General features: G+C 54.4%; 3 protein-coding genes across 3 annotated transcripts; 1 reads left to right on the forward strand and 2 right to left on the reverse strand.

Moving 5' to 3' along the window:
• Positions 1-1,738: 1,738 nt before the first annotated feature.
• PRPF31 (pre-mRNA processing factor 31) lies at positions 1,739-14,706 on the reverse strand. The gene is made up of 13 exons (XM_006868115.1): positions 14,526-14,706; positions 14,327-14,387; positions 12,753-12,836; positions 12,122-12,219; positions 9,665-9,771; positions 7,757-7,926; positions 5,139-5,296; positions 4,167-4,256; positions 3,438-3,565; positions 3,254-3,326; positions 2,621-2,749; positions 2,427-2,525; positions 1,739-1,864 (listed from the first exon to the last, which is right to left on the reverse strand). Exons 1-13 carry the CDS (start codon positions 14,700-14,702, stop codon positions 1,739-1,741), a joined length of 1,500 nt encoding a protein of 499 aa, XP_006868177.1. The 5' UTR covers positions 14,703-14,706.
• A 1,372-nt stretch (positions 14,707-16,078) lies between these two features.
• Positions 16,079-20,240, forward strand: TFPT (TCF3 (E2A) fusion partner (in childhood Leukemia)). The gene is made up of 6 exons (XM_006868114.1): positions 16,079-16,101; positions 16,538-16,796; positions 17,050-17,120; positions 19,529-19,598; positions 19,677-19,898; positions 20,098-20,240. Exons 1-6 carry the CDS (start codon positions 16,079-16,081, stop codon positions 20,215-20,217), a joined length of 765 nt encoding a protein of 254 aa, XP_006868176.1. The 3' UTR covers positions 20,218-20,240.
• A 96-nt stretch (positions 20,241-20,336) lies between these two features.
• Positions 20,337-22,348, reverse strand: NDUFA3 (NADH dehydrogenase (ubiquinone) 1 alpha subcomplex, 3, 9kDa). Its single transcript, XM_006868113.1, has 4 exons — positions 22,339-22,348; positions 22,057-22,131; positions 21,230-21,307; positions 20,337-20,428 (listed from the first exon to the last, which is right to left on the reverse strand). The coding sequence occupies exons 1-4, from the start codon at positions 22,346-22,348 to the stop codon at positions 20,337-20,339; spliced, it is 255 nt and encodes an 84-aa protein (XP_006868175.1).
• Positions 22,349-25,589: the final 3,241 nt, after the last annotated feature.

Raw genomic sequence — 25,589 nt, forward strand, 5'->3', positions numbered from 1 at the left:
TAAATCTTTACGGGAGCAGAAAGCCTCATCTTTCTCCCATGGAACAGCTGGTAGTTTTGAACTGCTGACCTTGAGGTTAGCAGCCCGATTCGTAACCACTATGCTACCAGAGGTCCTTCGAAGACCTAAGGCCCACAGAATAGATGAAGAGGAAAAGCTTGGCACGTGGTAGATACAAATAATGAATAAAAACTTTACCCCCAAACATAGTCCTAAGGGGATGGTGGGAGAGGGTGTGGGGTGCCCACAATGTCCAGGGGAACCGCCATTCCAGTTGAAGAGACACCTTCCCTAACTCCACAATTTTTGAATCACAGCTCAGCATTTGTTGGCACTGTCCAAGCCCCAAGGGTGGGGGATGAGGAGTTGGATCTCCATCCACAGTGACTTCATGTGACAGAATCCAACTGCCCCATAGCGTTTCCCAGGCCGTCACCTTTGTGGGAGCAGCCAGCCAGATCTTTTCTCCTGGGTTGGAACCACTGGTCCTTCCGGTTAGCAGACAAAAGCTTAATCACTGCCCTACCAGTGCCATCCTGTTGTTAAGCGCAGTAGAGTTGGTTCTGATCTACAGCAACCTTGTATAGGATTTCCGAGGAGCGGCCGGTGAGCTTGAACTGCCAACCTTGTGGTTCAAACCCACTCTGCAGTCCACACATTAACCCACAGCGCCACAATGGGACTGCATTCTAGACTCACTCATTCAGAAACTCCAGGGTCCAGCCCTCTGTGAGTTTCAACTAGCCTTCAGGAGACACTGACGCACGCGTGAACATTCAAGAACCAGTTCAAGAGATGAGTTCTGGTGGCACGCTGGGTTAAGCATTACCTCACACGCTGACAAGTGTCTGAGGGCTCGAGCGTGACGGGCACCAGGTCTTACAGATGAGCAGATGGAGTCTGGAGGGACATCCACCCAGGGTTTAGTAGTGATGATGTAACCTGCAGTTACCGAATGATGTTATCGCCCCGTCGGCTATCGGGATTAGGGTGGGAAGAAGCACCCTGACACAGGTGGTGGCTCTAATCCCTGGGGGGCAGCCTGCATCCCTTTATCTTACAAGAGAAGCTAACAGAGAGCAGGATCTTCTACCCCCGAGAAAGAAGAGCTGGGAGCAGAGCGCATTCTTTGGCTCCAGAGCCCCGGTGCTGTGAACCGCCCAGACGCAGGGGAAGATGGGGAAGACCGATGCTAAACCACATGGAGAGCTCCAGGGAGCGCCAGGCCCACAGATGCTGAAGGGAGACAAGGACCTTCCTCCTAACCAGGGAGCTGACAGACACAGCCTTCCTCCAGTCACTGCCCTCAGTTTGGACTTCCAGCCCCTACACTGTCAGCGAAGACACTCCTGTTTGTTCCAAGCACCCACGTGTGGTCTTCCTGCTACAGCAGTCCGAGGGAACGAAGACAGACGCCCAAACTCAATGCCCTGTAGTCCTGTGGCTCGGACGCTCCAGATGCCCTGGGCGTCGGACAATTGATCACTCTCCGAGGATGGATGATGATTTTAATTATAGTTCTTGTAAAAGTATTTCCTTTCTCAGGAGAACAAAACAAAGACAAACTACAAGGCATGATAGAGACCACTTGTGCCCCCCAAGTGGGGCGGCGAGCTCAGTTGTGGAGGTGGTGGGGCCACACCTCCCTGGACAGTCTCTGCACGTGCAGTGATGCGGCAGGAACGGAAGGCAGGGTCTCCCTGCCAGGACCGCTGTGTCCCTAAGGAAGGCCAACTCCTCAGGTGGACAAGATGCCGCTCTTCTCACCCTTGACCTTAAGGAACTCGGCCATGCTGGAGAAGTACTTCTGGTTGGCCTCGGCCACCTTCTTCTCTGCTGCCTGTGGGTTCACGATCTCCAGACCCTGAGCAAGAAGACAGGGAAGACACGGGATGGTGGGAGACAGCCTGGGCTTTGAGAGGGGCTCCTAGCCCCCAGCCAGCAGGAGAAGCATGACACGTCAGAGAACTGAGCGGGTCCTCTCACAGCTCTCACTGTGGACAGAGTGCCTGCTAGTGGGAAGGCTGGCAGTCTGAGTCTACCCGGAGGCACCTTGGAAGAAATGCCTGGTGATTTGTATTGCTGTTCTTAGGTGCTGTCGAATCGGGTCCAACTCAGTGACCCTATGCACAACAGAAGGTGACACTGCCCAGTCTCACCCCACGTGCTGCTTGGAAACCCTACAGAGCACAGTTCTACTCTGTACACGCGGGGTTGCCCAGAACCTGAAGCAACTCCATGGCAACTCGTTTAACACGTGATCTATTTTACGTCTCTGACTACAGCTGCCCAGTAATCCCAAGGACCTAGGCCGCATTCCTGGCACCCAGAACAGCGCTAGGAATATAGTAGGTGCTCAACAACCAACAGAGGATGGGAGGCCCGGGGGGAGCAGGCCCTGACCCGGGGGCAGGGGGCGCGGGTACCTGGAGCGGTGTGAAGGCCACGCTGGAGGCGGTCCCTGAGGAGCGGTCCCGGATGGTGGACTTGCCTCCGTACACCACGCTCTGCTTCTGCAGGGTCCGCTGCAATGGTGGGAGAGGAGTGGGGGTGCCGTCTGGGCGTGCCCACCTCTCGGGTGTTGACCTCACCTCCTGCCCCTGCCCAGGCCTGACCGTACCTGCAGTGTCTTGGAGATTCTGGCTTTGGTGGCCTCGTTCACCTGCGTCTGCCGCACACGCCCACTGCCCGACTTGCCCAGGTGGCCCAGGCTGAAGCCCAGGTCCTCTTGGTAGGCATCCTCCTCAATCTGGGGGAAAGGGAGGAGCATGCTGGATGAAGCGACCAGGCCCCCCACTACCTACAGAGGTCACCCTTGCCGAGGGGGACCCCGTATACACGAGTTTTGCTGAACCCTGGGGGTGCAGCCACAGCTAAGGACAAGAGCGGCCATTTCTTCTCCAGCCAGGGGCTGCAAAAAGTTGGAAAAATTCCATTATCTTGTCTATCCATTTTCCACCAACTTTTGAAGCCCTCTTGTAAGTCTCTATGGAAGGTGACTGCCACACCGTTCTCCTGAGGAGGGGCTGATGCATTCGAACCCTGACCTTATGGTAGCAACTGAGCGCCTTAACCATGGTGACACCAGGCCCTCCCCGACAAACATACATCTCTCTCACTGGGTCTCTTTCTCTGGTTCTGGCTCAGCTGTTTGGTTGAGGGGGCCACAGCTGGGGAGAGCTTGGGTGGGCTCTGAGCTGATTTTCCCACAGTCTAACGCCCTCTGGGTGATATAACCACCCCTCAGTCCCACCTCTCCGAAGCTCATTCTGTTGGCCTGCTTGCGAATCTCGGTCAGCCCAAGCCGTTCCTTCATCTTGCGGTACCTGGGGGCGGTGAGGGAAAGGGCGATGCCAGGGTGTCAGCGTGGTGTGCGTGGTGTACGGTCCCGCCCCTTCCCTCGTGTGTGCGTGCATCCCCGCCCACTGCCCCCTCACCTGCGGCCCCCGCGCTTCTTCCGCTGGCCATCCAGGGGCGCCGGCAGCGGCTTCACCTGCTTCACGGGCGGCGGTTCCTGCCACTTGTCGAACTTGCGCTCGATCTCGTCTTTCAGCTCGTAGCCCACCTGCGGGGAGGACAGACGGGCAGGGAGGTGCCTACAGCCCCTTTGAAAACTTTTCATAGTGAACTGAGTGAAGGTTTACAGAGCAGATGGCTTTTCCATTCAACAGCCGATAGTTTGTTTCATCTCATTGACTGCTGTCCCCAGGTCCCACCCTCCCGTTCCCTAATCCCCAGGTCAGCGCCCCTTCGGATCTCAGATGCTGGATTGTTTGTACCTCCAGCTTCACTGTTTCTACTATAGAGGGGCCTTCAGAAAGTTTCTTTCTTTTTGAGAGGGGCATACTATGGTAAACACTGGATTGCCAACCACAAGGTCCACGGTTTGAGCCCGCCAGCCACTCCGAGGGAGAAAGATAAGGCTTTCTAATCCCGTGAAGATTTAAACACACGAGTTGGAACGGCAATTAACAACAACACATTGTGTGTGACATTCCAGTGTTAAACCGTCTGTACGCTATAACAAGGAAGGAGTGGCTGGTGGGTTTGAACTGCAGACCTAGTTAGCAGCTCAACATTCAACCCAATGCACCACCAGGTCTTCTGCCAGTGACAAGTGTCATTCCCAGTCCGTCCCCCACTTGTGACCCTTCTCCATCCCCTACCTTCCCCTCGGTGCTCTCATGAAAGCTGTCCACGCGCGCTGCCAGGGTGCACTTGGCGGCTACCAGCCGCGCTGCTTTCCGCCGGAGGTCCTGGGGCAACAGGAAAGGGAGGTGGGGCCTGAGCCAGCTGGATGGATGGACAGTCCTTGGGGGCACTTGATCCTGGGTCGCAGGGCGGAGGCTGCAACTTTGGCCTCTCACCTGCAACCCCCACGCTCACAGTCGCCCCTGAGGTTGCCTTACGGACCTGTGATGTCTAAGCCTGTGTCTGATCCAGTTCTCAGACAGACAGACAGATGAGGCACTCCAGCTCAGGGAGGGAGGCACTCGGTGAGGGGTAATGAGGACAGCACCCTCAAGGTGGTGGGGGAGGAGGACTGACACATGGGAGCAGCGATGTGTAATAACGAATCTAACTTTGTACCAGAGCCCACAAGAACTAGATGGTGCCCGGTTGCCACTGCCGACCGCTTTGGACGGGATCGCAGTAGCAAGTCCTGGATACAGTGGGAGAAGAATGTGGGACAAAACAGAAAATTGTAAGATAAACCGTGGTCATGAAGACAATGGAAAGTACCATGGACGGCCAGAAAATGAACAAATAAATCTATGTTGTACCAAGTACAACCAGAATGCTCCTTAGCAGCCAGGATGGTGAGGAGACTTTGTCTCTCACACTTCGGGCATATTATCAGGAGGGACCAGTCCCTGGAGAAGGACATCATGCTGGGTGAAGTGGAGGGTCGGAGGACCAGAGGAAAACTCCTGAAGAGATGGCTTGACACAGTGGGCTGGAACCTAACAATGCTAAGGACGGCACAGTACCGAGGGGGCAGGGTAGCAAGCTGGGGTATGTAGGGAGACTGTGAGTTGGAGCCGGTATGATGGCACCCTATGACAACAGACAATGAAGACAGAGACTCAGACGCTCGGCCTCTGGTGAGCGAGGACATGTCAGGGCAGGGGACTCACCGGGGGCAGGGACTGCACGATGTCGCTGTGGTAGATGTAGCCGGTGTGAGGCAGCACAGAAGTGGACGAGAAGCCAGAGAGCGTCTTGCGCTGAGCTCCAAGCAGCATGATGTTGCAGGCGGGCATCTTGGAGAGGTTGGTCAGGCCTCCGGCTACACCTGCAGCAGTGGGGTGGGAGGGAGGGGAGATTCAGGAGGCTGGGCTCAAGGTACTTGGCATAGACCAACACCAGTCTGGGATTGGACACCTCAGTTAATTTTGTACTTAATATTCTTCTCCAACACCATAGCTCAAATACATGTTTTTCCATGGTCTTCCTTAGTCACTGTCCAGCTTTCACATGCATAGCAGGCGACTGAAAATACCACGGTTTGGGTCAGGCATGCCTTAGTGCCCAAACTGACATCTTTGCTCTGTAACACTTTAAACTGGTCTCGTGCAGCAGATTTGCCTACTACACTATGTCCTTTGATTTCTTGACTGTTGGTTCCATGAGTGTTGATTGTGGATCTAAGCAAAATGAAGTCTTTGACAACTTCAGTCTTTTCTTCTCTTATCATGTTATTTATTGGTCCAGTTGAGACTTTTGTTTCTTTACATTGAGGTACAATCCCTACTGAAGACTGTGGTCTTTGATCTTCATCAGTAAGTATTTTAAGTCCCCTTTGCTTTCAGCAAGCAAGGTTGTATCATCTGCGTAGCGCAGGTTGTTAATGAGTCTTCTTCCTCCAATCCTGATGCCACCACGTTCTTCTTCATATAATCCAGTTTCTTAGATTATTTGCTCAACATACAGGTTTAATTAAGTATGATGAAAGGATGCACACCTTCCCTGATCTGTTCGGACGGCTCTTGTTCCGTAGAGGTTCCTCATGAGCACAGTGAAGTGTTCTGGGATTTCCATTTCTCATAGTGCCATCCAGTTTATGATGATCCACACAAAGGCCTTTGCAGCTTCAAGAGGCAAGGTAAGAGGAGAAATCCGGAGGTGGCTCCGAGAGGGGAAGCTAGGTGCTTGAGAATGTATGGGGAGGAACTGGCCTTAACAGGGCCCTGACCCCAAAGCCTGTGGTCAAAACCACACGTCCACATCGGTACTTGAGATCCTGGCCTGTGTGTTCTGACACAGTTTGGTTTCTGCAGTAACGGCAGTGGTCTGGCTGTGGGTTTCTGGTGAGTTTGCTCGTGGGCAGAGGGGAGGAAGAGGAGCTTTGGGCAGCTACTTCTGCCAAAGGTGGGCAGAGATGGTCACCACGTCTGCCGCCTGCCACCTACAGGCAGCAGCTCTCGGAAGCGGAGCTGGGGCAGCCTGACATCACCCTGGGGCTGCATGGCTCCGGGTACCGCATCTCTGAGCACGTGGATTCCTACCAGGTGCTGAGGTTTTACGGGTTTTAGGGCCTAGATCCGCTGCCTTGTCAAGCACTGAGATCCTGAGAGCGAGCCACCTCACACAAGGCTTCAGAGACTCAGGAGGAAAAGCAGTCTCCCCGCAGGAGGTCCATGTCCGAATCTAGGATCTGGAATGGGCCCTCACCTGACAGAGGGGGCCTGGACGTGGGGAGTTGCTCCAAACCCCACCCACTGCCATCAAGCTTGAGGCACCGCTACCCTGTCGGGCAGGGTAGAACTGTCCCAAAGCGTTTCTGAGGCTGTAATTGTTCTTGGTTTTAAACTTTCTATTGTGAATTAAGTGAAGCTTCACAGAGAAGATCATCAGTTTTACACCCAACACATTACATGCTTTGTTTCAACCCAAGGTTTGCAGTCCCCTCCATGTACCATCACTCACCCACTTCCTCCTTGGGCTTCCTGCTCGCATCCCACCCCCCTCCCAACCCTTCTGAACTTGGTCCTGAGGCAAATGTTGCCCTTTTGATCTTTAATGGTTGACCATTCCATGATGAGCATACCTACTAGGGTGGAAGTCCCACCGTCCATCTAGCTACTGTCGGGCTGAAAATGGGCTCCCACGGGTGAGCTCTGCTGAGGACATGAATGGTGACCGAGGGCCGTGGCCTTGGACTCCTCCAGTCTCTCCCTGACCAGTAAGCCCGGTCTTTTTTTGATAATTTTGACTTTTGTTTCATGTTTTCCCTCACTCTATCCGGGACCTTTCTGACGTGGGCACCATCTAGTTCAGGTCTTGGCGGCGTGAAGGCTGGCGTTCACATATTCCATTAGTACAGTGACTAGTTGGTTCCCAGCCTCTTCCTTCTTCCGCACATGGAGACCAGCAGCTGCACCTCAGATGGCTGTTCATGAGTTTGAGGGTCCCAGATGCTCCTCACCAAAGTGGGGTGTACAGTATTGTCTCTGTGGACTCTGGATGCCGACTGACCATGGTGTCCCCCAAGACTATGGCCCTGAGCCCCCCTCATTCTGTGCCCTGGACGCTCGGCCGCACTCACAGGTAAACAGGCACAAACAGCATCGTCAATCCTGTATCTACTTGTGGGTGTTCACTCTCCCTCCCAGACCCATTCAGAAACCGCAAATCTTTACGGAAGCAGACTGCCATATCTTACTCCCAGAGTGGCTGGTCGGTTCGAACCACTGACTCCACCCAGGGATTTATCCCAGCTCGCCCCGGCCACCTGCCCGGCCCAAAGCCTCACCCATGATCTTGGCCGCAGTGGACGCTCCGATGATGATGGAGAGGTTGGGGGCGATGAAGGACATGCGGGATTCCACATACTCGTAGATGCGGTGCTTGGATGCGTTCAGCTCCAGGGCCATGTCGCAGGCTTCCTCCAGCCGCTCCAGCTCCTCCTCCGACAGCTGCTGCCTGGGGTTGGGGGCGGCAGGCCATGTAGGTGCGGTGGACCCCCTCCCGGAAGTCCCACCTGTGTGCGGTCAGATGCTCACTCTTCCTCTCAGCACCTACACATGTGTGTACACGCATGCAGAGTCCTGGCGTGGCGCTGCAGGATAATGCACTGGACTGCAAGGTCGGTTTGAACCACATGGTTGGTGGTTCCAAACCACTAGTCACTCCTCGGAGATGCCGTACAGGGTCACCATGAGTCAGAACCGACTCAACTGCACGTAACAATGACATGCACATGTGCAGACACACATGTGTACACATGTATGTGACACACGCATGGTGGCACAAATGCCTGCAGTGTGCAGCAGTGCATGCCTGGGGAGGGGGCTTTAAAAAGCTCACAGGCACATGGAATCAAAGATCATGGAATTTTCCCACAAACCTTTTCAAGCCCCTTCTCACGTGCAAACATGCCCATGTGCACTGTGTGTGTGTAGATGGCATGCGGCCCAGCTCTGCCCTGGGCCTGGCCCCCGGCCCTCAGCACCACCAACCACACACCTGCTGCCGCCAAGTCAATTCTGACTCACGGCGAGCCCCGTGTAACACACAGTGGCACGGGGCTGTCATGGTTAGCCACGGAGCCCTGGTGGCACGGTGGCTACAGCACTCCGGTGCCAGCAGAAAGGTTGGTAGTTCTAACCCGAGGAGGAAAAGTGAGGCCGTCTGTTTCAGTAAGGATCGCAGCCTTGGAAACGCTGTGGGGCAGCTCTACTCTGGCCTGTACGGTTGGGATGGGTTAGAATCGACTGGAATGTGATGTCTTTTAAAAAATAACGCACTGAAGCTGACTGCCAGCGCTTTCTTCAGTGGTGCTGCTGGGTGGGTTCAAACCACCAACCTGACACCCAGCAGGGGCTTCAGAGACACCCGAGTGCTGGGCACACAGGGGACACGAGGTCCACCAGCCCACAACTCTGCCGGTCACCCGCCTGCTCCCCTGCCCTCAGGAAGTGCTGCCTAAGTGTCCACGCTGTGCCGGGTCCAACGTGCAGGAGACACAGCGGTGGGCAAAACAGACAAAACCCCCGCCACGCAGCAGCCTTAACTTAGCAGGGGAAAGCGTACCGTGAACCCAAAACCAAAACACCCAGCGGCCAGCGAGTCGATCCCAGCGCCCCCGCGTGTGTCTGTGCAGCACTGTGCTCCAGTGGGTGTCGGCGGCCTTGCAGAAGTACATTGCTAGGGTTTAGAGTCCTTTCTTCCAAGGAGCCTTTGGGTGGACTTGAACTGCTAACCTTTCAGTCAGCAGCTGAGTGTGTTAACCTTTTGTACCCCCCAGGGACCACACACAAGGAGCAAATAAACAACGAAACCCACTGCTATCTGGTTGGTTCTGACCCACAGGAATCCTCCAGGACAGACAAGAACCGCCCCACAGGGTTTCTGACGCTGCAAATCTTAACGGAAACAGACAGCCTCCTCTTCCTCCTGAGGAACCCCTGGTAGGTTTGAACCACCGACTTCTAGGTTGGCAGCACATTGCTTAACCCTGACACCACCAGGGTTCCTCTACAAGAAACAAACACTTCTAATAAGGTGCTTGCTTTCTGCCTGCCCCCCGGGACTCCCAGCGCCCAGCATCGAGCCTGCCCTGTAGTAGGCGCTCAGTAACCACACGCTCCAAGACCGAGACACGCCACTCGGCCCCCGAGGTCGTCTACACCCGAGGCAGCCCTGGGTGCCCGTCACGTACCCCTGCGTGGTGGAGGCGGTCACGCTGACGACCATGATGGTGGCGTTGGTCAGGATCTGCTGTAGGTTCTCATTGTTCTTGCACTTGTCCAGGCTGTTACCCAGCTCCTGGGGGTGAGGAGAGGAGACGGGTGGGCAGAGGACGGGCCTGGGAACCATCTGGGCTTGCACCTGACCCTCTCTACTCCAGCCCTCCACGGGCTTCCCTCTTGGAATCCTATTATGGATTGAATTGTGTTTCCCAGAAAGATCACAGTCACGCCCTAACTTGTGTGCCTATTGAGTGAGACCCTTCTTGTGGGACAGACAGGATTTTATTTACAGATGTGGTCAGTAAAATACATCACATCGCAAGGTCTTGGACAGAGGACAACAATGTAGAACCCAAGTCATAACCACCTAAAAGACCGGACACACTGGTCTGACAGAGTCTGGTGGGACCCCTGAGACTGTGAGCCTTAAATCAACGCAGCCCTGGGGATCAACTTTCTGCCAAACCACAGACAGGCCTCTACCGTGAACAGTATCACCCACGAGGAACGCACGTCTCAGAAAACTCAGCCAGACCAGACCAAGGGCACCATCTCCCAGACACCAAGCTCAGAAGGCAGGAAGGGCCAGGGGAGCAGGACTGGAAACAGGGCCCAGGGGAGAGGTGGGAGGGCACGGGTGCATCGAGGGCCTTGCAGCCAAGGACAAAACAAAATTTGCAGGAACTGCTGAATGGGGAGCTCATTTCCTTGGAAAACGTTTACCTCAACCTCAGTAAAATGTCCAAACACAATCCCCAAGGCAGCAGCTATCAAAGTGGGGCAGGTTGGGTCCTAGCCCCACATCAACAGCGTCTTATAGAAGGTGACAGACAAGGAGACACCCGCAGGAGGAATCAGCAGCCACCAGAAGTGAGAGGCATGATGGCACGGGACAGATTCCCCCTCAGGGAATCAACACGCTGACACCCTCTAACCTCTGGGACACCGACAGACCACATATGTGTTCTCGACAACCACCTGTGTGTGGCCTGTTATTACTGCAGGAAGACCCCAAACCATCAAGGTCTTGTCCTGGGTTGAACTGTGCTCCCCCACAAAATATGTGCCAACTGGTCTGGGCCATGATTCCTAGGGTTTGCAGGTAGGCAGTGACGTAATTGATGACCGGATGTGATCAGCCAGTCAGCTGTAAGGGGAATGGGGTGGGATGCAACACCCTTAGAGAGGGGGGTCCTCAGTACCACCAGGGAGAAGACCTGCGAGCTGAGCACATACCCTGGACCCCGGCTCTATGTGCTGAGAACCTTCTAGGCTCAGGAGAAGACCTGCGAGCTGAGCACATACCCTGGACCCCGGCTCTATGTGCTGAGAACCTTCTAGGCTCAGGAGAAGACCTGCGAGCTGAGCACATACCCTGGACCCCGGCTCTATGTGCTGAGAACCTTCTAGGCTCAGGAGAAGACTGATGCCAAGACACACAGGGAACGCTGGGCCCACAGATGCTGGCAGGAGACAAGGCCCTCCCCCAGAGCAGGTGCCCTCCAGAACGCCGAGAACACGTTTCTGCTCATGAAAACCACCATTGTGGTGTTTCTGTCCCAGCAGCACTAGAGAGCTGACATGGTTCTGGATCGAGCTGTGTCCCCTCAATATTCCGAACCCCTGTACCTACGATGAATAAAGTCCTTCCTAACCTAAAGGACACCTGGTGAAGCGAGGCTTACATGCTCAGCTGCTAAGCAGAAAGGCTTGAGCCCACCGTTGTTCCACAGAACAGCCCCGGCAGCCTGCTCCCGTGAAGTTTCACAGCCTTGGAGACCCTCGACTGACTGTCCTACATGGTTGTTGCTATGACTTGGAACCGACTCAGCGACACACAACAATTCACATAATGGCTGATAGGCAGGGCCGGCCCTCCCCTCTCTGCTGCCCACAGAAGAAAGATCTGTGATCTGCTTCCATAAACCTAGGGGGCAGGTCTACTCCGTCACCTGGGGTCGCTAGCAATCCGAACTGACTTGACTGCACGTTAATTAACATCAACAATGAGCCTAAAAGTTGGTGGTTCGCACCCACTCAGTAGTGCTGCAAAAGAAATGCCTGGCAACCTGCTTCCATAAAGGTGATAGATGGTGACAGCGTAGGAATCCTACGGGCCGTTCTTGTCCATCCCATGGGTCACTGTAAGTTGGAATTGACTCTATGGTCCCCAACAACTAACGTAAAGGTTGGTGGGTCAAACCCAACCAGCAGTACCACGGAAGAAAGTCCTGGCAATCTCCGTCTATGAAGACTGCATGGTCAAGAAAATCACACAGAGCACAGTTGGACTCTGACACACACAAGTCAGAATCCACTCCACAGCATCTGGGAAGGGCAGGAGCCAAGAGAGGGGCCCTGTCTCCCGAAAGGCTGGGGGCGGCTGGGATGCTCTCATGCAGCCCAGTCCAGCGCCCTCTGCTCACCTTGACCGTGCGGATGTAGTCCAGCGCATTGGGCACCAGGGACTCCAGTTCTGGGAAGCGCTTGGAGTATTTGTCCCGGATGAACTTATGGATGATGTCTGGGTGGACAGAGAGGGGAGGGGGCTCTGCAGGAATGCCAACATCCATTTCTTCTTCCTTCAGGAACGGGTCCCCTGGGTGCTTGGGGCACTCTGAGCAGTTGCCCCCTCGTGGTGTTGTTCTTACGGACTTCTGCTGAGTGCCCCCCACCCCCCATGCATAATGGAACCGAATGCTGCCGGGCCCACAGCATCTCCATGACTAAACCAGACCAGTAGGATCCATGGGTTTTTAAAGGCACAGGCCCATTTCCAGAAACACACTGCCAGGCATGTCCTCCTAGTCCTTCTGTGTCTGGAAACTCCACTGAAAAGTGCTCAGCTGCCCACCAGCCTCTGCTGACAGATGGGTGGTCAAGCATGAGACCCACTGGCTGGGAGGTGAATGGTGAACGGAAAAGCCCCTTCCCTCTTGTCGAAGCCGCCCTGCATTCGGGAACCTGCATTCGGCGGCCTGGGAAGCAGTTCATATAAGGGGCTGTGGGCAGGACCCTGGGTGAGGTGGTCTCACTGGGGGTGGGGAAGGCACTCACTCAGCTCGTTCTCGATCTCCACGGTCAAGTTGTTGGCGTCCACGATGACCCGGTACTCTGGGGCGGCCTCCACTGGGCCCATCACTGTGAAGATGAGACAGCGGGTATGAAGGTGAGTCTAAACACCCGTCTGCGGCGCCAGAGCAGAGCCGCTGCGGGAGCTGGGGGGAAGGAAGGGCAGGAGAGGGAAGAAGCCAGGGGCTACTGTAGGCATCCTCAAATGTTCCCGAGCCCGGCCTACCTCCAACCTCTTCCCCTGCAGTCCTGAGGCCAGACTGAAGTTTATTTATTTATTTTTAAACACAGGTGGCTCAGCTGTTAATGTGCAGGTTGGCTCCTAACCATAACAATTGTTGTTGTTGTTAAGTGCTGTTGAGTTGGTTCTGACCCATAGTGACCCTGTATAAAGGTTCCGAGGAGCAGCTGGTGAGCCTGAACCACTGACCTTGTGGTTCAAACCGACTGTGTAGTCCAGCTCATTAACCTGCAGCACCACACCAGGACTCCACCATAAAGATTGTTGTTATGATGTGCCGTGGAGTCGGTTCTGACTCATAGCGACCCTGTACAGGGTTTCCGAGGCTGTAAATCTTTACGGGAGCAGAAAGCCTCATCTTTCTCCCGCGGAGCGGCTGGTAATTTCAAACTGCTGACCTTTAGATTCGCAGGCCAATTCGTAACCACTACGCTACCAGAGCTCCATAAAGATTCCAGCTGTGGAAACCCAGAAACGGGGCAGTTCTGTCCTGGCCTATATTGTTAAGTGTTGTCGGGTCAGCTCTGACTCATAGCGACCCTACATAGGGTTTCCAAGGAACCGGTGGTGGGTTTGAATCGCTGACCTTGTGGTTAGCAGTCCAGTGCTTACTCAACAGTGCCACACCAGGACTCCACTCTGTCCTGTAGGGTTCGATGGAAGTTGGAATCCAGCAACAGCAGTGGGTTTGACTGAAATGCCATTGTCACCCGTTTACTGTGTGCACGGCAGTGGTTTTATTAGCTTACTCACGAATACGAGAACAACTCGAGTTTTCCAGGAGCGTTGGAAGTTCCCCAGGTAGGTGCTGCATTAGCATAGTACATTTCAGAACATTTCATCACCAGGAAAACCAACCCTCAAGCCTTTAGCTGCAGGAGAAAGATGAGGCTTTCTGCTCCTGAAAAGATTTACAGTCTCAGAAACCCTATATACAGGGTCGCTATGAGTCGGAACCAACTCCAAGGCACCTAACAACACCCTTTAGCTGGTAGTACAGTGTGGTGGCTCTGTAGGGTGACCACTGGACGTGAAACAACAAGGTTGGCAATTGGAGCCCACCAGCCACTCTGCAGGAGAAAGGTGAAACTTTCTGCTCCCACAAAGATTTGCAACCTTGGTAGCATCTAACAACCCTTTAGTGACCACCTCTCCCACACTCAGACCTAAAACCTAAACCAAACAAGTTTCTTCCAACTCCTGGTGACCCCACATGTGTCAGAGCTGAACTGCTCGGGAAGATATTCACGCTGTTCGGGGAGCTGAAAAAGAGCCAAGAGGCCTAGCGGAATGATGGTGAGGCCGGGAGAGAAATGACCTTCTGAAGCTTTGGCTTGCTTGCTGATGTACTCCTCGATCTTCATCATGATCTCAGCAAACTGTTTGGGAGGGAGAGTATGGTCAGATGCCAGGGAACTTCACAAAGAAACAGATGCAGCCCGTATCACCCCATTTCCGGGAGCTTGCTTCTGTTTAGAGTCGCTTTGGGCTGTGCGCCTCTGGTCTGGCTCTCTCACCATCTTGCTGTCCCATAGCTTAGCGATGCTCTTGACCGAATCCCCAGAAAGATCCAGCTGTGTTTCCTCCTGAACATCCTCAATCGTGGGCTCCTCTTCTTCCTCCCCATAGCTTCCTCCTTCCTCCTCTTCGGCAGCCTCCTCGAGGTCGGCCAAGAGCTCATCAGCCAGAGACATCCCGAGGCCTGTGAGGAAGGAAAACAGGATTCTTTCAAACCCTGCCCCAACCAAATCCCACAACGTTACCCCCAGGAGGCCCTGCACCACCAGCAACCAAACAACGGGGCTTACAATCGGTTCCCTCTGCTCCCACCCTGATCCGCTGAATCCGAATCTTCAGTTTAACAAGATCCCCGTTAGAATAAGCTGGGGAAGAGGCCCTTGTGGAACAACCGGGCTGAAAACCCAGAGGTCGCTCTCAGGAGAGAAAGCCCAGGCAGTTTGCTTCTAAAAAGATTTGCAATCTTAGAAATCCTACGAGGGGAGGTCCACTCGGTCCTACAGGGTCGCTATGCGTTGGAATCGACTGGATGTTGGCGCCGCGGGTTAAGCACTGGGTTGTTAACCTTAAGGTCAGCAATTGTAACCCACTAATGGCATAACCAAGGGGCTCTGGTAGCGTAGTGGTTACGAATCGGGCTGTGAACCAAAAGGTCAGCAGTTTGAAACTACCAGCTGCTCCACGGGAGAAAGAGGAGGCTTTCTGCTCCCGTAAAGATTTACAGCCTCGGAAATCCTGTTCAGGGTCGCTGTGGGTCGGAACCGACTCCACGGCACATAACAACAACAACAACAACGGCATAACCAAGGCGTTAATTAAGCAAAGGTCTCAAGGGACCCGGGACCATGTTTGATCCAGCCATATCCCCAGAGGGGTAACGTCGCAGGAGCACTTGTTTGGGCAAAGGGATCCGCCAATCCATAGAGACCCGCCCGTCTCCCCATCGTTCCTCCCAGAGACCCAGAAGTCTGGCCTCCCGCGCCCCATCTTCCTCCTAACACGCACCGTTTCCCTCCTCGTAGCACTGTCTCTAAGAATGCAAGCGTCCCAAGAGCGGGCGGCGCTCACTGATGACGTCTCACACCCGCGCCGTTAGCGAAGGGAAAGCGGTGCTCTGACGTTTCCGGCCGCGTTTGGAACAACAACTTTATTAGCAGCCGCTGCTGGGCTCAGAGTGGGTAAACAAGGAAAGCAGAAAGGCGAACTCAAGAGGGCTTACGACCCGCTGTGGACTGGGTCTGTTGAGAGGAGGAACGCCGTGAACAGAAGACAGGATGTCCCGTCGAGAATGAAAGACGTCGGCAACGCAGACGACCGGTGGTGGCGTAGAGACGGGAACGCTAGGCCTTTAAGCTGGGACTCGGAGTGGAGGTGGCAGCGGTCGGGCGAAACCAGAAATAGGAAACTACAATTCCCTGGAGGCGTTGGGGTATCGGGCCCTGTTTCCTTAGTCGCGAAGCCTAATGGGACTGGTAGTTTTTCGAACTCCTTGAGCTAGCGATTTGAGAGAGTTGAAAGTTCCCAAGCCTGGGGAGCCTGGAGTAGGAGCGAGATGGAGCTGGAACAGAGAGAAGGGTAAGTGACCGAGCCTTTCAGAAAAACTACGAATCCCAAAAGACATTGCGGCTGCAACTATGCAAACTTCTGCGCTTTTACCATAATGGCTGACGGGAATTGTAGTTCACGCAGTTGTTTTACCTTGGACGCCCCCACCTCTTTACCGCTTATTGAGATATTTTAGGGATTAGGTTCTGTTCTCGAGCATCCTGCGGGAGAAGAAGGCTGGCGATCGGAACTCCTGAATTTGAGGAGAGAGGGAGCTGGGGATCCAAACTTCTAGGTCTGAGGGAGGAGGGGATTTAGGGGTCAAGACTCCTGGGTTTGAGGATGGGCTGGGGGGTCAGGACTCCCAGGTCTGAGGGAGGAGGGACTGGGTCAGGACTCCTGGGTCCGAGGGACGAGGGACTGGGGGTGAGGACTCCTGGGTCGCTGAATCCCCTTGGCTCTCCAGAACCATGGCAGCCGTGGGCTTTGAGGAATTCTCGGCGCCGCCTGGCTCGGAGCTGGCGCTGCCACCGCTATTCGGCGGCCACATCCTGGAGAGCGAACTGGAGACGGAGGTGGAGTTTGTGTCTGGCGGTCTGGGCGGCTCGGGGCTCCGGGAGCGGGATGAAGAGGAAGAGGCAGCGCGGGGTCGGCGACGGCGCCAACGGGAACTGAACCGCAGGAAGTACCAAGCGCTGGGGCGGCGCTGCCGGGAGATCGAGCAGGTACAGATGAGTGTGGGTCCCGTCTTGACCTGTTACCACCCTCGCCCGGGATCATCTACGTGTCCACATGGCCAGCGCTCCTGCCAGCTTCCGTGGGTCCATCATCCATTAACACCAGGCAGAGCTGGTGGACAGCTGTCTTCTTTAGCAGCTCTCTGAGGTCGCACACACACCTCCTCTCATACCCTCCACTGATACAGCATTTGTCCGGGTGGAAGGCCGCTGATGTGTGTTTTCTTCCACCTCGTCGCAGGTGAACGAGCGGGTCTTGAACAGACTCCATCAGGTACAGAGGATAACGCGGAGACTTCAGCAGGAACGGAGGTAGCCCCTTCTGCACCCGCTCCGGACCCCTACACTGGTCTATCACTTGACTCATGGTCCTTCCTCCCTGCCTGCCTGGCTTCATGGGCCAGAGGAGGAGAGGATGGAGCTGAGGGCAGGTGGCTGAGGGGGCCCCGCATGCGCGCTCTGAACAGACGGGCACAAGGAGTAGTCTCAGACCTGTTTGCACCCATCTATTTCCCCTCTCTGAGCCTGGTTTCTGCCAGTTAAGCGGCTGTGAAGGAACTGTGGGATCGAGTCCGCCTGATACCAACCCTATGGGAAAGGGTCAGAGTGGCCCATGGGGTTTCCAAGACTGCACATCTTGACAGAGGTAGATGGCCCCATTTCTCCCACAGAGCATCTGGCGGTTTCGAACTGCTGACCTTTTGGTTAGCAGCGGAGCGCTTTAACCAAGGCACCACCATCTCCGCTACATAGCCAAACACGCAGCAGTCTGACAGTTTCTACGTGGACAATTCTGTGACACTGATGATATTCTTGAGCCGTGGGACCATTCTGAGTCTCATTTTCTGAGTTGCTTCTCACCGGTGAACATCAGCTAGAAACATGCCCTAAACTTCCCATCTAGTCTTTGGAGCCGCTGGTGTCCAATTTGATCCCATGTAGATAGTCCTTGGGGAGGGTGGGGGGAGGGTTAAATGCTGTCATAGCAACCGGTGCATTTGAACTGAGGTTCAAACTGACCTTGCAGTCCAGCGCGTTATCCTGTAGCGTCACACCAGGACTCCAGATAGCCCTTAAAAGAACACAATGCTCAAGGCAGACTTTCTGTACTAATTATATTGTTGAGTGCCGTCCAGTCGATTCCGACCCATAGCGACCCTGTATAGGGTTTCCAAGGAGCAGCTGGTGAGCTTGAACCACCGACCTTGCAGTTCAAACAGCTTTGCAGTCTGGTGCATTAACCCACAGCACCACACCAGGACTCTAATGAGTCCTGGTAGCGTAGTGGTTACGAATCGGGCTGCGAACCTTAAGGTCAGCGGTTCGAAACTACCAGCCGTTCCGCGGGAGAAAGATGAGGCTTTCTAATCCCGTAAGGATTTACACCCTTGGAAACCCTGTACAGGGTCGCTATGGGTTGGAACCGACTTGACGGCACTTAACAACAACAACAACTATTCAAGTTTAAGACTTCAGGGGATTATTTTTTATTTAAGACGGAAAGGGCAGTAGTTTCATGGCTCCATAGGGTTTTGAGTGGTTTGTGTAGGAGTAGACCAGCAAGCCAGAAATGCAAGGTCTCAGGTGCTGCCTCAGAAAATCAGCACCTGGCTGAGGAGTCCATTTATTTTGAAAATGTTTCTTTTTATTATGATTAGGTTGAAAGGTTACAAATCGGTTTTCCTTTCAACAATTTGTACCCTTTTGGTGACGCTGAGTGCAGTCCCCACAATGTAAGTGCATGCCTCCCATTTCCTCCCTGGGTTGACCATTTCCCACTAACCTCCTTTTCTGGCCTTTCCTGCCTTGGTCCCTGGGCAGATGCTGCCCTTTTGATCTCTTAGGGCTGACACAACTCTCCCATCCCAGTGCTTACCCACTGCCGTCCCGTCAGTGCCAGCTCACAGCGCCTCTGTAAGCAGAGTAGAACTGCCCACTTTCTGAGGCTGCCCATCTTTACAGGAGCATGTCTCCTGAGGAGCGGCTGGTGTATTTGAACCACCGACCTTTCAGTTAGCAGCCGAGTATTTTAACCATGGTGCCACCAGGGCTCCTTACTGCTTGGGTACCAGTGCTCACCGGAAGTGCTTTACAGTCGAGCCCAGCGGAAGCCTGGTCCTTTAGCCTCCGGAGCACTTAGCCTTCTATGTGGAGGGGCCTTGGGCTCCAGAGCGGGCAGTGCTGGGCTCGGCTCTCTCCCCTCCCCCAAGCTAACCAAGAAGGCTGCTTGTCTTAGGCCTTTAGCGCGGCTAGACGGGAGCCCTGGTGGCGCGGTGGGTTTATCACTGGACTGCGCACAGCAAAGGTCAGGCAGTCGGCCTCTGTCTGTGAAGACCGACAGCCTGGAGACCTGTGGGCAGTTCTCCTTCCTGCAGGGTTTCTATGAACTGGAACCCACTGGACGGTAGTGGCCTGGCCTGGGCTAGGCTGGGCTGGGGCAGCTTCAACAAACCCAAGTGCGAGGCCTCAGCAAACAAGTTGATTCTGTCAGTTCCGGGTGCAGGCTCTAGGGACGGCACTCTCTGGGCTGAGGGGAAGGCCTTGTCTCTTCAGGCTCCTGGGTGGGCTTCCTCCTGCTCAGGGCTTTAGATCTCACCTTAGAGCAGGGGCTTGACCAACTGGCGGACAGACCCTCTGGCACATGGGACCACGCCCCCAGGTGCAGAGGTCAGGACCTACAGCTTGTACTTTTGGGGGGACACTCGACTCCTTTCCTGCAGGTTCCTCATGCGGGTGCTGGACTCCTACGGGGATGACTACCGGGCGGGCCAGTTTACCATCCTGCTAGAGGTGAGAGCTGCGCCCCCGGTGGGCAGGGGGAGCTGAGCGGCAGCACCCCACTTCTATCTGCTCCCCTCTCTCCACCAGGACGAGGGCAGCCAAGGCACTGATGCCCCCACCCCGGGCAATGCTGAGAACGAGCCTCCAGAGAAAGAGGGGCTGACCCCGCCCAGAAGGCCCCTGGCGGCCCCTGAGCCCAGTAGCCCGTCTGCCGGGGAGGGGTCCAGCGGGCGGAAGAGGCGGCGGGCCCCCCGGGATGGACGTCGAGCAGCAGGACCTGTGCTGACGTCAGAGCTGCCTCCGGTGCAGGTGGTGATGCTGGGGGTGGGGTGGGGGGAGGCAGGGTGGGGGGTAGGACAGGAAGCAGGCCTGCAGTGGAGGGAGGGAGGAGAGGCAGAGGCCGTCAAGCTGAGCCCGGGGCAGACAGGCGCCGGTGTTGGGTTTGCCTCTGGCTGTCAGGCTGACAGATAAACTGGAAGCCCACTCTCCACGTTCCTCTTTTCCCCAGATCAAGGTCGAGGAGGACTTTGGCTTCGAAACAGATGAGGCCCTGGATTCCAGCTGGGTGTCCCGGGGGCCAGACAAACTGCTACCCTACCCGACTCTGGCCAGTCCCCCATTCGACTGACCCACCACCAATAAACAGACCCCCACAATGGCGTGGCCACAGTCTGATCACACACTCCGAGTCAGGGGCTCATTTCCAGATTTTTATTGGGGGGTCAGAGGGACCCATCCGAGGAGGGCTCACAGTTTCTTCAGCCACTCCAAGCTGGGGCCCTGGGGGTCCTGCGGGTGGCTGGGCACGTCTGGCAAATTCCCGTCATCTCGGAGGGGCACTGTGGGGCAGAAGGGTGGGCTATTCAGAGAGGGAAACAGGACCCACGGTGGCCCAGGAAGGTGGGGAAATGAGACCATGTCGTCTTATAATCAGAGACAAAAAGGAAGACAGTAACAGATGGGGACCCCAACAAAGGATGATTGTTGGGTACCACTAAGTCAGTTCCATGTGAGGAGCAGAACTGCCCTACAGGGTTCTCTTGGCTGTAACCATTATGGAAGGGACCCTGGTGGTGCAGTGGGCTAAGCACCGGGCTGGTAACAGCAAGGTTGCTGGTTCAAACTCACTAACTGCTCTGAGGGAGAAAGATGAGGTAATCTGTTCTCATAAAGATTCACAGTCCCAGAAACCCTAAGTAGCAATTCTGGTCTGTCCCATAGGGTCGCTATGAGTCAGAATGGAATTGACAGCATTAAGTTTGGTTTTGCATTTAAATCTTTACGGGAACACATCACCAGGTCTTTCTCCTATAGAGCTGCTGAATGGGCTCGAACCACTGACCTTTTGGTTACCAGCGAAGCACTTAACCTTTGTACCACCAGGGCTCCTTCAGCAAGGAATAGAAATTACAGAAAAATCATAGAAACTCAAAGTGTAAAAATGGACGGGACGAATCTGATGGTCTATGAATCACAACTCAAAGAAGGCCAGAAAAAGGGAGGAGGGAGCACATCCCTACCGAGAAAAGAAAAGGAAAAACCAAGCCCATGATTGGCTCACTCACAGCAACCCGACCCTGGGGCAGAGGAGGATGCCCAGCATCACTGTCCCACCCCAGCACTGTGGGCTGTCCACTCACCTGGGTAGCTGTAGGGGGTGGCCTTGTTGATCATGCTGGCGTACTTGGTGTAGGGGCTTAACGGGGGCAGGGTGATAGCTGCGGGGACACGGGGGCAAAACCAATTTTGACAAAGTAAAGAAGACAGCGCATGGGCACTGGGGGACAGGGAGGCTGGCACCTTTTTACTGTGGAGGGTCTACAAGTTCTGGGGTGGGTGGGTGGGTGGGAAGAGGCATCCTGGTGATGTGGGGCTAACTCAGAGCCACCCCCCAGGAGGAGAAAGACGAGGCATGGGCAGTCCTATTGGGTCGCTATGAGTCCGAATTGACTCTGGGGTAGTGAGGGACCTCAAACCTGAGTCAGAAGGTGCATTTTAGCAAGTCCCCCCATTCCATTAGAGCCGAGGTCCTCCGTTGGGGCGGTATATTTAGGGGTGTTTTCACAAAAATCCAGGTTCGCCAGCCCCAGTGGAGGTGGGAGGCCCAGGGTAGGTCTATGTCCCAGGGGGGCACTGAGTCAGAAGAGATTGGAATGCACCGATGGGTGAAGAATGGCTCCTAAAAGGATCGCGGACCTCCTGGGTCTGCCTGGGGGCCGGGAGGGCGCTGAGGGGCCATTCTTGAGAAGTGTACTTCTTTGGTGTGGAAGGGTTATAATGCTGGGATGAGGTCGTCGGTGTAAGGTCTCTGGGGGGGTGGCACACTGCTAGGGGCACAAACGTTGAGAGCAGTGATGGGGTCACGGGGTTAAGGGTAGAACGTTGATGGGGTTCTTGGGGGTAAAGATGGAACACTGGCGAAGGTGAAAGGGTCTTGAGGGTAAGGACGCCTGGGGCACTCACGCACCGAGGCCCCCGATGGTGAAGGATACGACTAGCACCGGCTCCTTGGCCCAGGCGTTCTTGAGGAAGGTGGTGAGTCCTGCAGAGGTAGCGAGCAGAGTCACCTCTAAAGGGCTGCCCGCAGTGACCTCTAACCCGGTGCCACCCCTTCCCCTTCGCGACTCCCGCGTCTCCCTGGGGCACGGAGTGCATTTTCTCCACGGGTGCTCCGCCCGCCCTCTCCCCGGCGACGCCCGGAGGCTCCTGAACTACCCGAGCCCTGCAAGACACGAACACCGGCACTTACTCGCCGCCATCTTGGCATCGGAGGCGGTGACAACTACCGCGAGAACGCAGAGCACTCTGGGAGTTGTGGTTCCTCCGTGCCTGAGTCCATGAGTGTACGGAGGGGTAGAACAGACGGTCCCAGGGGGGAGTCGCCGGGGACCCGGAGCATTCTGGGAGTTGTGGTCCTTGTGCTTGAGGTGCTGCTGCTCTAGTCCACGAGTGCGCACTGGCGCATAACAGAATCAGGGTGTGTGACGTTGGGAGAGAACGTTGGAACTTCTGGAAGCCCGCTTCCCGGGAGTAAGTTTCAGTTCTGCTGCCACCCGTCTAAGGCGAAATCCTCGTGGTGGTGGTGGTGTTAAGTGCCGTGGAGTCTCAGCTACCCTGTATGTTGTTGTTGTTGTTGTTGTTAGGAGCCATCGAGTCGGTACCAACCCGTAGCGACTTTATTATGCACAGCAGAACGAAACACTGTCCAATCCTGGGCCAACCTCACTACTGTTGCCACGCTTGAGTCCATAGATGCTGCCACTTGGCCAATCCATCTCGATGGGGGTCTTCCTCTTTTTCTCTGACCCTCCATCTTACCAAACATGATATCCTTCTCCAGCGACTGGTCCCTCCTGACAATATGTCCAAAGTATGAGACACAAAGTTTGGCCATCTTGGCCTCTAGGGTTTCCAAAGAGCAAGAGCGGCTGGTGAGTTTAAACCGCTGACCTTGTACTTCAAACCGACCTTGCGATCCAGGGCTGACACTGAGGAGCGGCTGGTGAGCTTACCTATGAAAGCCCGTTTTGCAGATGGAAAAATGGAGGCTCCGAGCAGTGGAATTTATCATTTATCATAAATTTATCATTTAGGTCCTATTTATCACTTAGGTTTCAACTCAAAATAATCTTGTTTGAGAAGTGCTAGCTCTCAGTGAAGTTCACGTAGGCTAGTCCTTGTCACCCTCGAAGAATGAGCAGGTGTATGGTTTGGATGGGAGAAAAATTCCTTGGCATAACTTTTCTGGCCTTTTTCTCCCAATACAATTTTTAATTTTCTGAAACTTTCATAAGAAGCTCCTGTGGTCATCCTGTGTCTTTCAAGAAAATCTATAAAGATGACCTCTTTGGGACCCTAAACATAGTAGTTGTGACCATGTGAGCTGACCTCTCTTGCCTTGCATTGAACTGGGCCAGCAGATCCCCCCTCAGAAGCTGCTGCTTTGATTGGAAACTTTTTTTATAAAGATACATCCACTGACACTAAGAAGTCTGGTGTGGCGCTGTAGGATAAACCTCAAGGTCAGTGGTTCAAACTCATCAGATGCTCCTTGGAAACCCTATACAGGGTTGCTATGTGTCAGAACTGACTCAACGACACTTAACAACACCACCAACGATACATGGGATGGTCTACACAACCAAATACTTTTATTCACAATTTCTACACCAACCGTTAAATGGCAGTGGTTACATACTTCCACTGTATCGGTGTTCTCACTATGTCCATCTACACTGCTCCACCGCCATTAATTTATGCTCTCTGTCCCTTAAGGTTCTTTTCTGAGTTTTAGAGGAACTGACATCAGTTTACACACACGTCGATAATTCTTTATAGGAGCCCTATGGCTCGATGCAAACACTCTTTGTTAACTGGACTGTTATTTACTTTAATCATGCCTTTGTGGGATAGTTTCAGTTCCTAGTTTAAAGATGATTTCTGGGCACTAGATTTCAGGCTCAATAGATCCAGTAAGTCTGGTTTCCATAAGAGGTTCCATGTTTTTCCTCCTTTCAGTCAGGATCTATCTGTTGGGTCTTTGATCAAAAACATTCACTCACCTTAGCCAAGGAGAGGCCTCAGCTCACACTTTTTAAGCTAACTCGGGTCTCATTCTGTCTTTCCATCAGACTGGGAACCACTTAAGAGCATTATCTGAGTCTGATGTCTCTCTGTACCACCAGCATCACTCAGCACAGGGCCTGCAAAGGAATGCTGTCGTAGGTGCCATTGAGTCAGTTCCGACTCACAGTAACCTGATGTACAACAGAACAGAGCACTTCCCAGGCCTGCGCCATCCTCACCATCTTCCTTACGTTTGAGTCCACTGTTGAAGCCACCGTGTCAACATTTCTTTGAGGGACTTCACTTTTTCTCGCGACTCTACCACACATGATGTCCTTTCCAGGGACTGGTGTTTCCTGATAACTTGTCCAAAGTGTGAGAGATCAAATGTCGCCATCCTCACTTCCAGGGAGAATTCTGGCTCTACGTCTTCCAACATGTATTTGTATGCTGTTCTGGCAGCCCATGGTCCATTCAATATTCTTCACCTACACTGCAAGGACACTGGTGTAGTCAATATTCTTCACCTACACTGCAAGGAGCTCTGGTAGTGTATGATTACCTCAAGGTCGACTGTTCGAAACTACCAGCTGTTCCACGGAAGAAAGATGAGACTTTCTGCTCCCGTAAAGATTTACAGCCTCAGAAACCCTGTACAGGGTCACTATGAGTTGGAGCCGACTCCACGGCACATCATCACCACCATCACACCGCAATGCATAGGCACCAAATCTTCTTCAATCTTCTTTTACTGCCAGCTGGGAGGCATAAATGCTGCACTTTAAAACATGAACTAACAGTTGAATGAATGCACACAGCTGTCAGGACAGCGCTTTCTCCCAACTTTTTCCACAGCACCATGGGACGGTGACACAGCCACCCAGGGCCCCCCTCCCTTCCCTCCACAGGGATCCGGCTCTGGCTTTCTGGCTCTGTCTCCTCTCCTGGAAGACGAGGGACGAGAGGACTTGACTGAACCCTGCCTCCTCATCTGCCCACCATGGCTCTGAGGCCACTCCTTTTGCTGCTGGTCTACTGTGAGCACTAACCCTCTTCCTCCTGGGACCAAAGCTGAGTGGGGAGGGGCAAAGCATGGGACTGCAAGTCTCCCAAATGGTGGGTGCATAGTCACCAGACAGCACTAGCTGGGGATCTGGGCTCCCTGGCCAGGACAAGGGGACAGGAGGAGGTGGGGGCCTGGAACTCCTGGGTCCCTGGAAGAGAAGGATGTTGGGAGCAGGATTCTCTGGATCTTGAGGCAGGACTGGCTGGGGTCTAAACTCGTGGGTCTCAGGGAAGAAGAGGCTGGGGGGTCAGGACTCCCGGGTCTGAGGGAGGAGGGGCTGGGGGTCAGGACACCCGGGTCTGAGGGAGGAAGGGCTGGGGGTTAGGACTCCTGGGTCTGAGGGAGGAGGGGCTGGGGGTCAGGACTCC

Source organism: Chrysochloris asiatica, unplaced genomic scaffold, assembly GCF_000296735.1.
Source record: "Chrysochloris asiatica unplaced genomic scaffold, ChrAsi1.0 scaffold00116, whole genome shotgun sequence".
NCBI lineage: Eukaryota > Metazoa > Chordata > Mammalia > Afrosoricida > Chrysochloridae > Chrysochloris > Chrysochloris asiatica.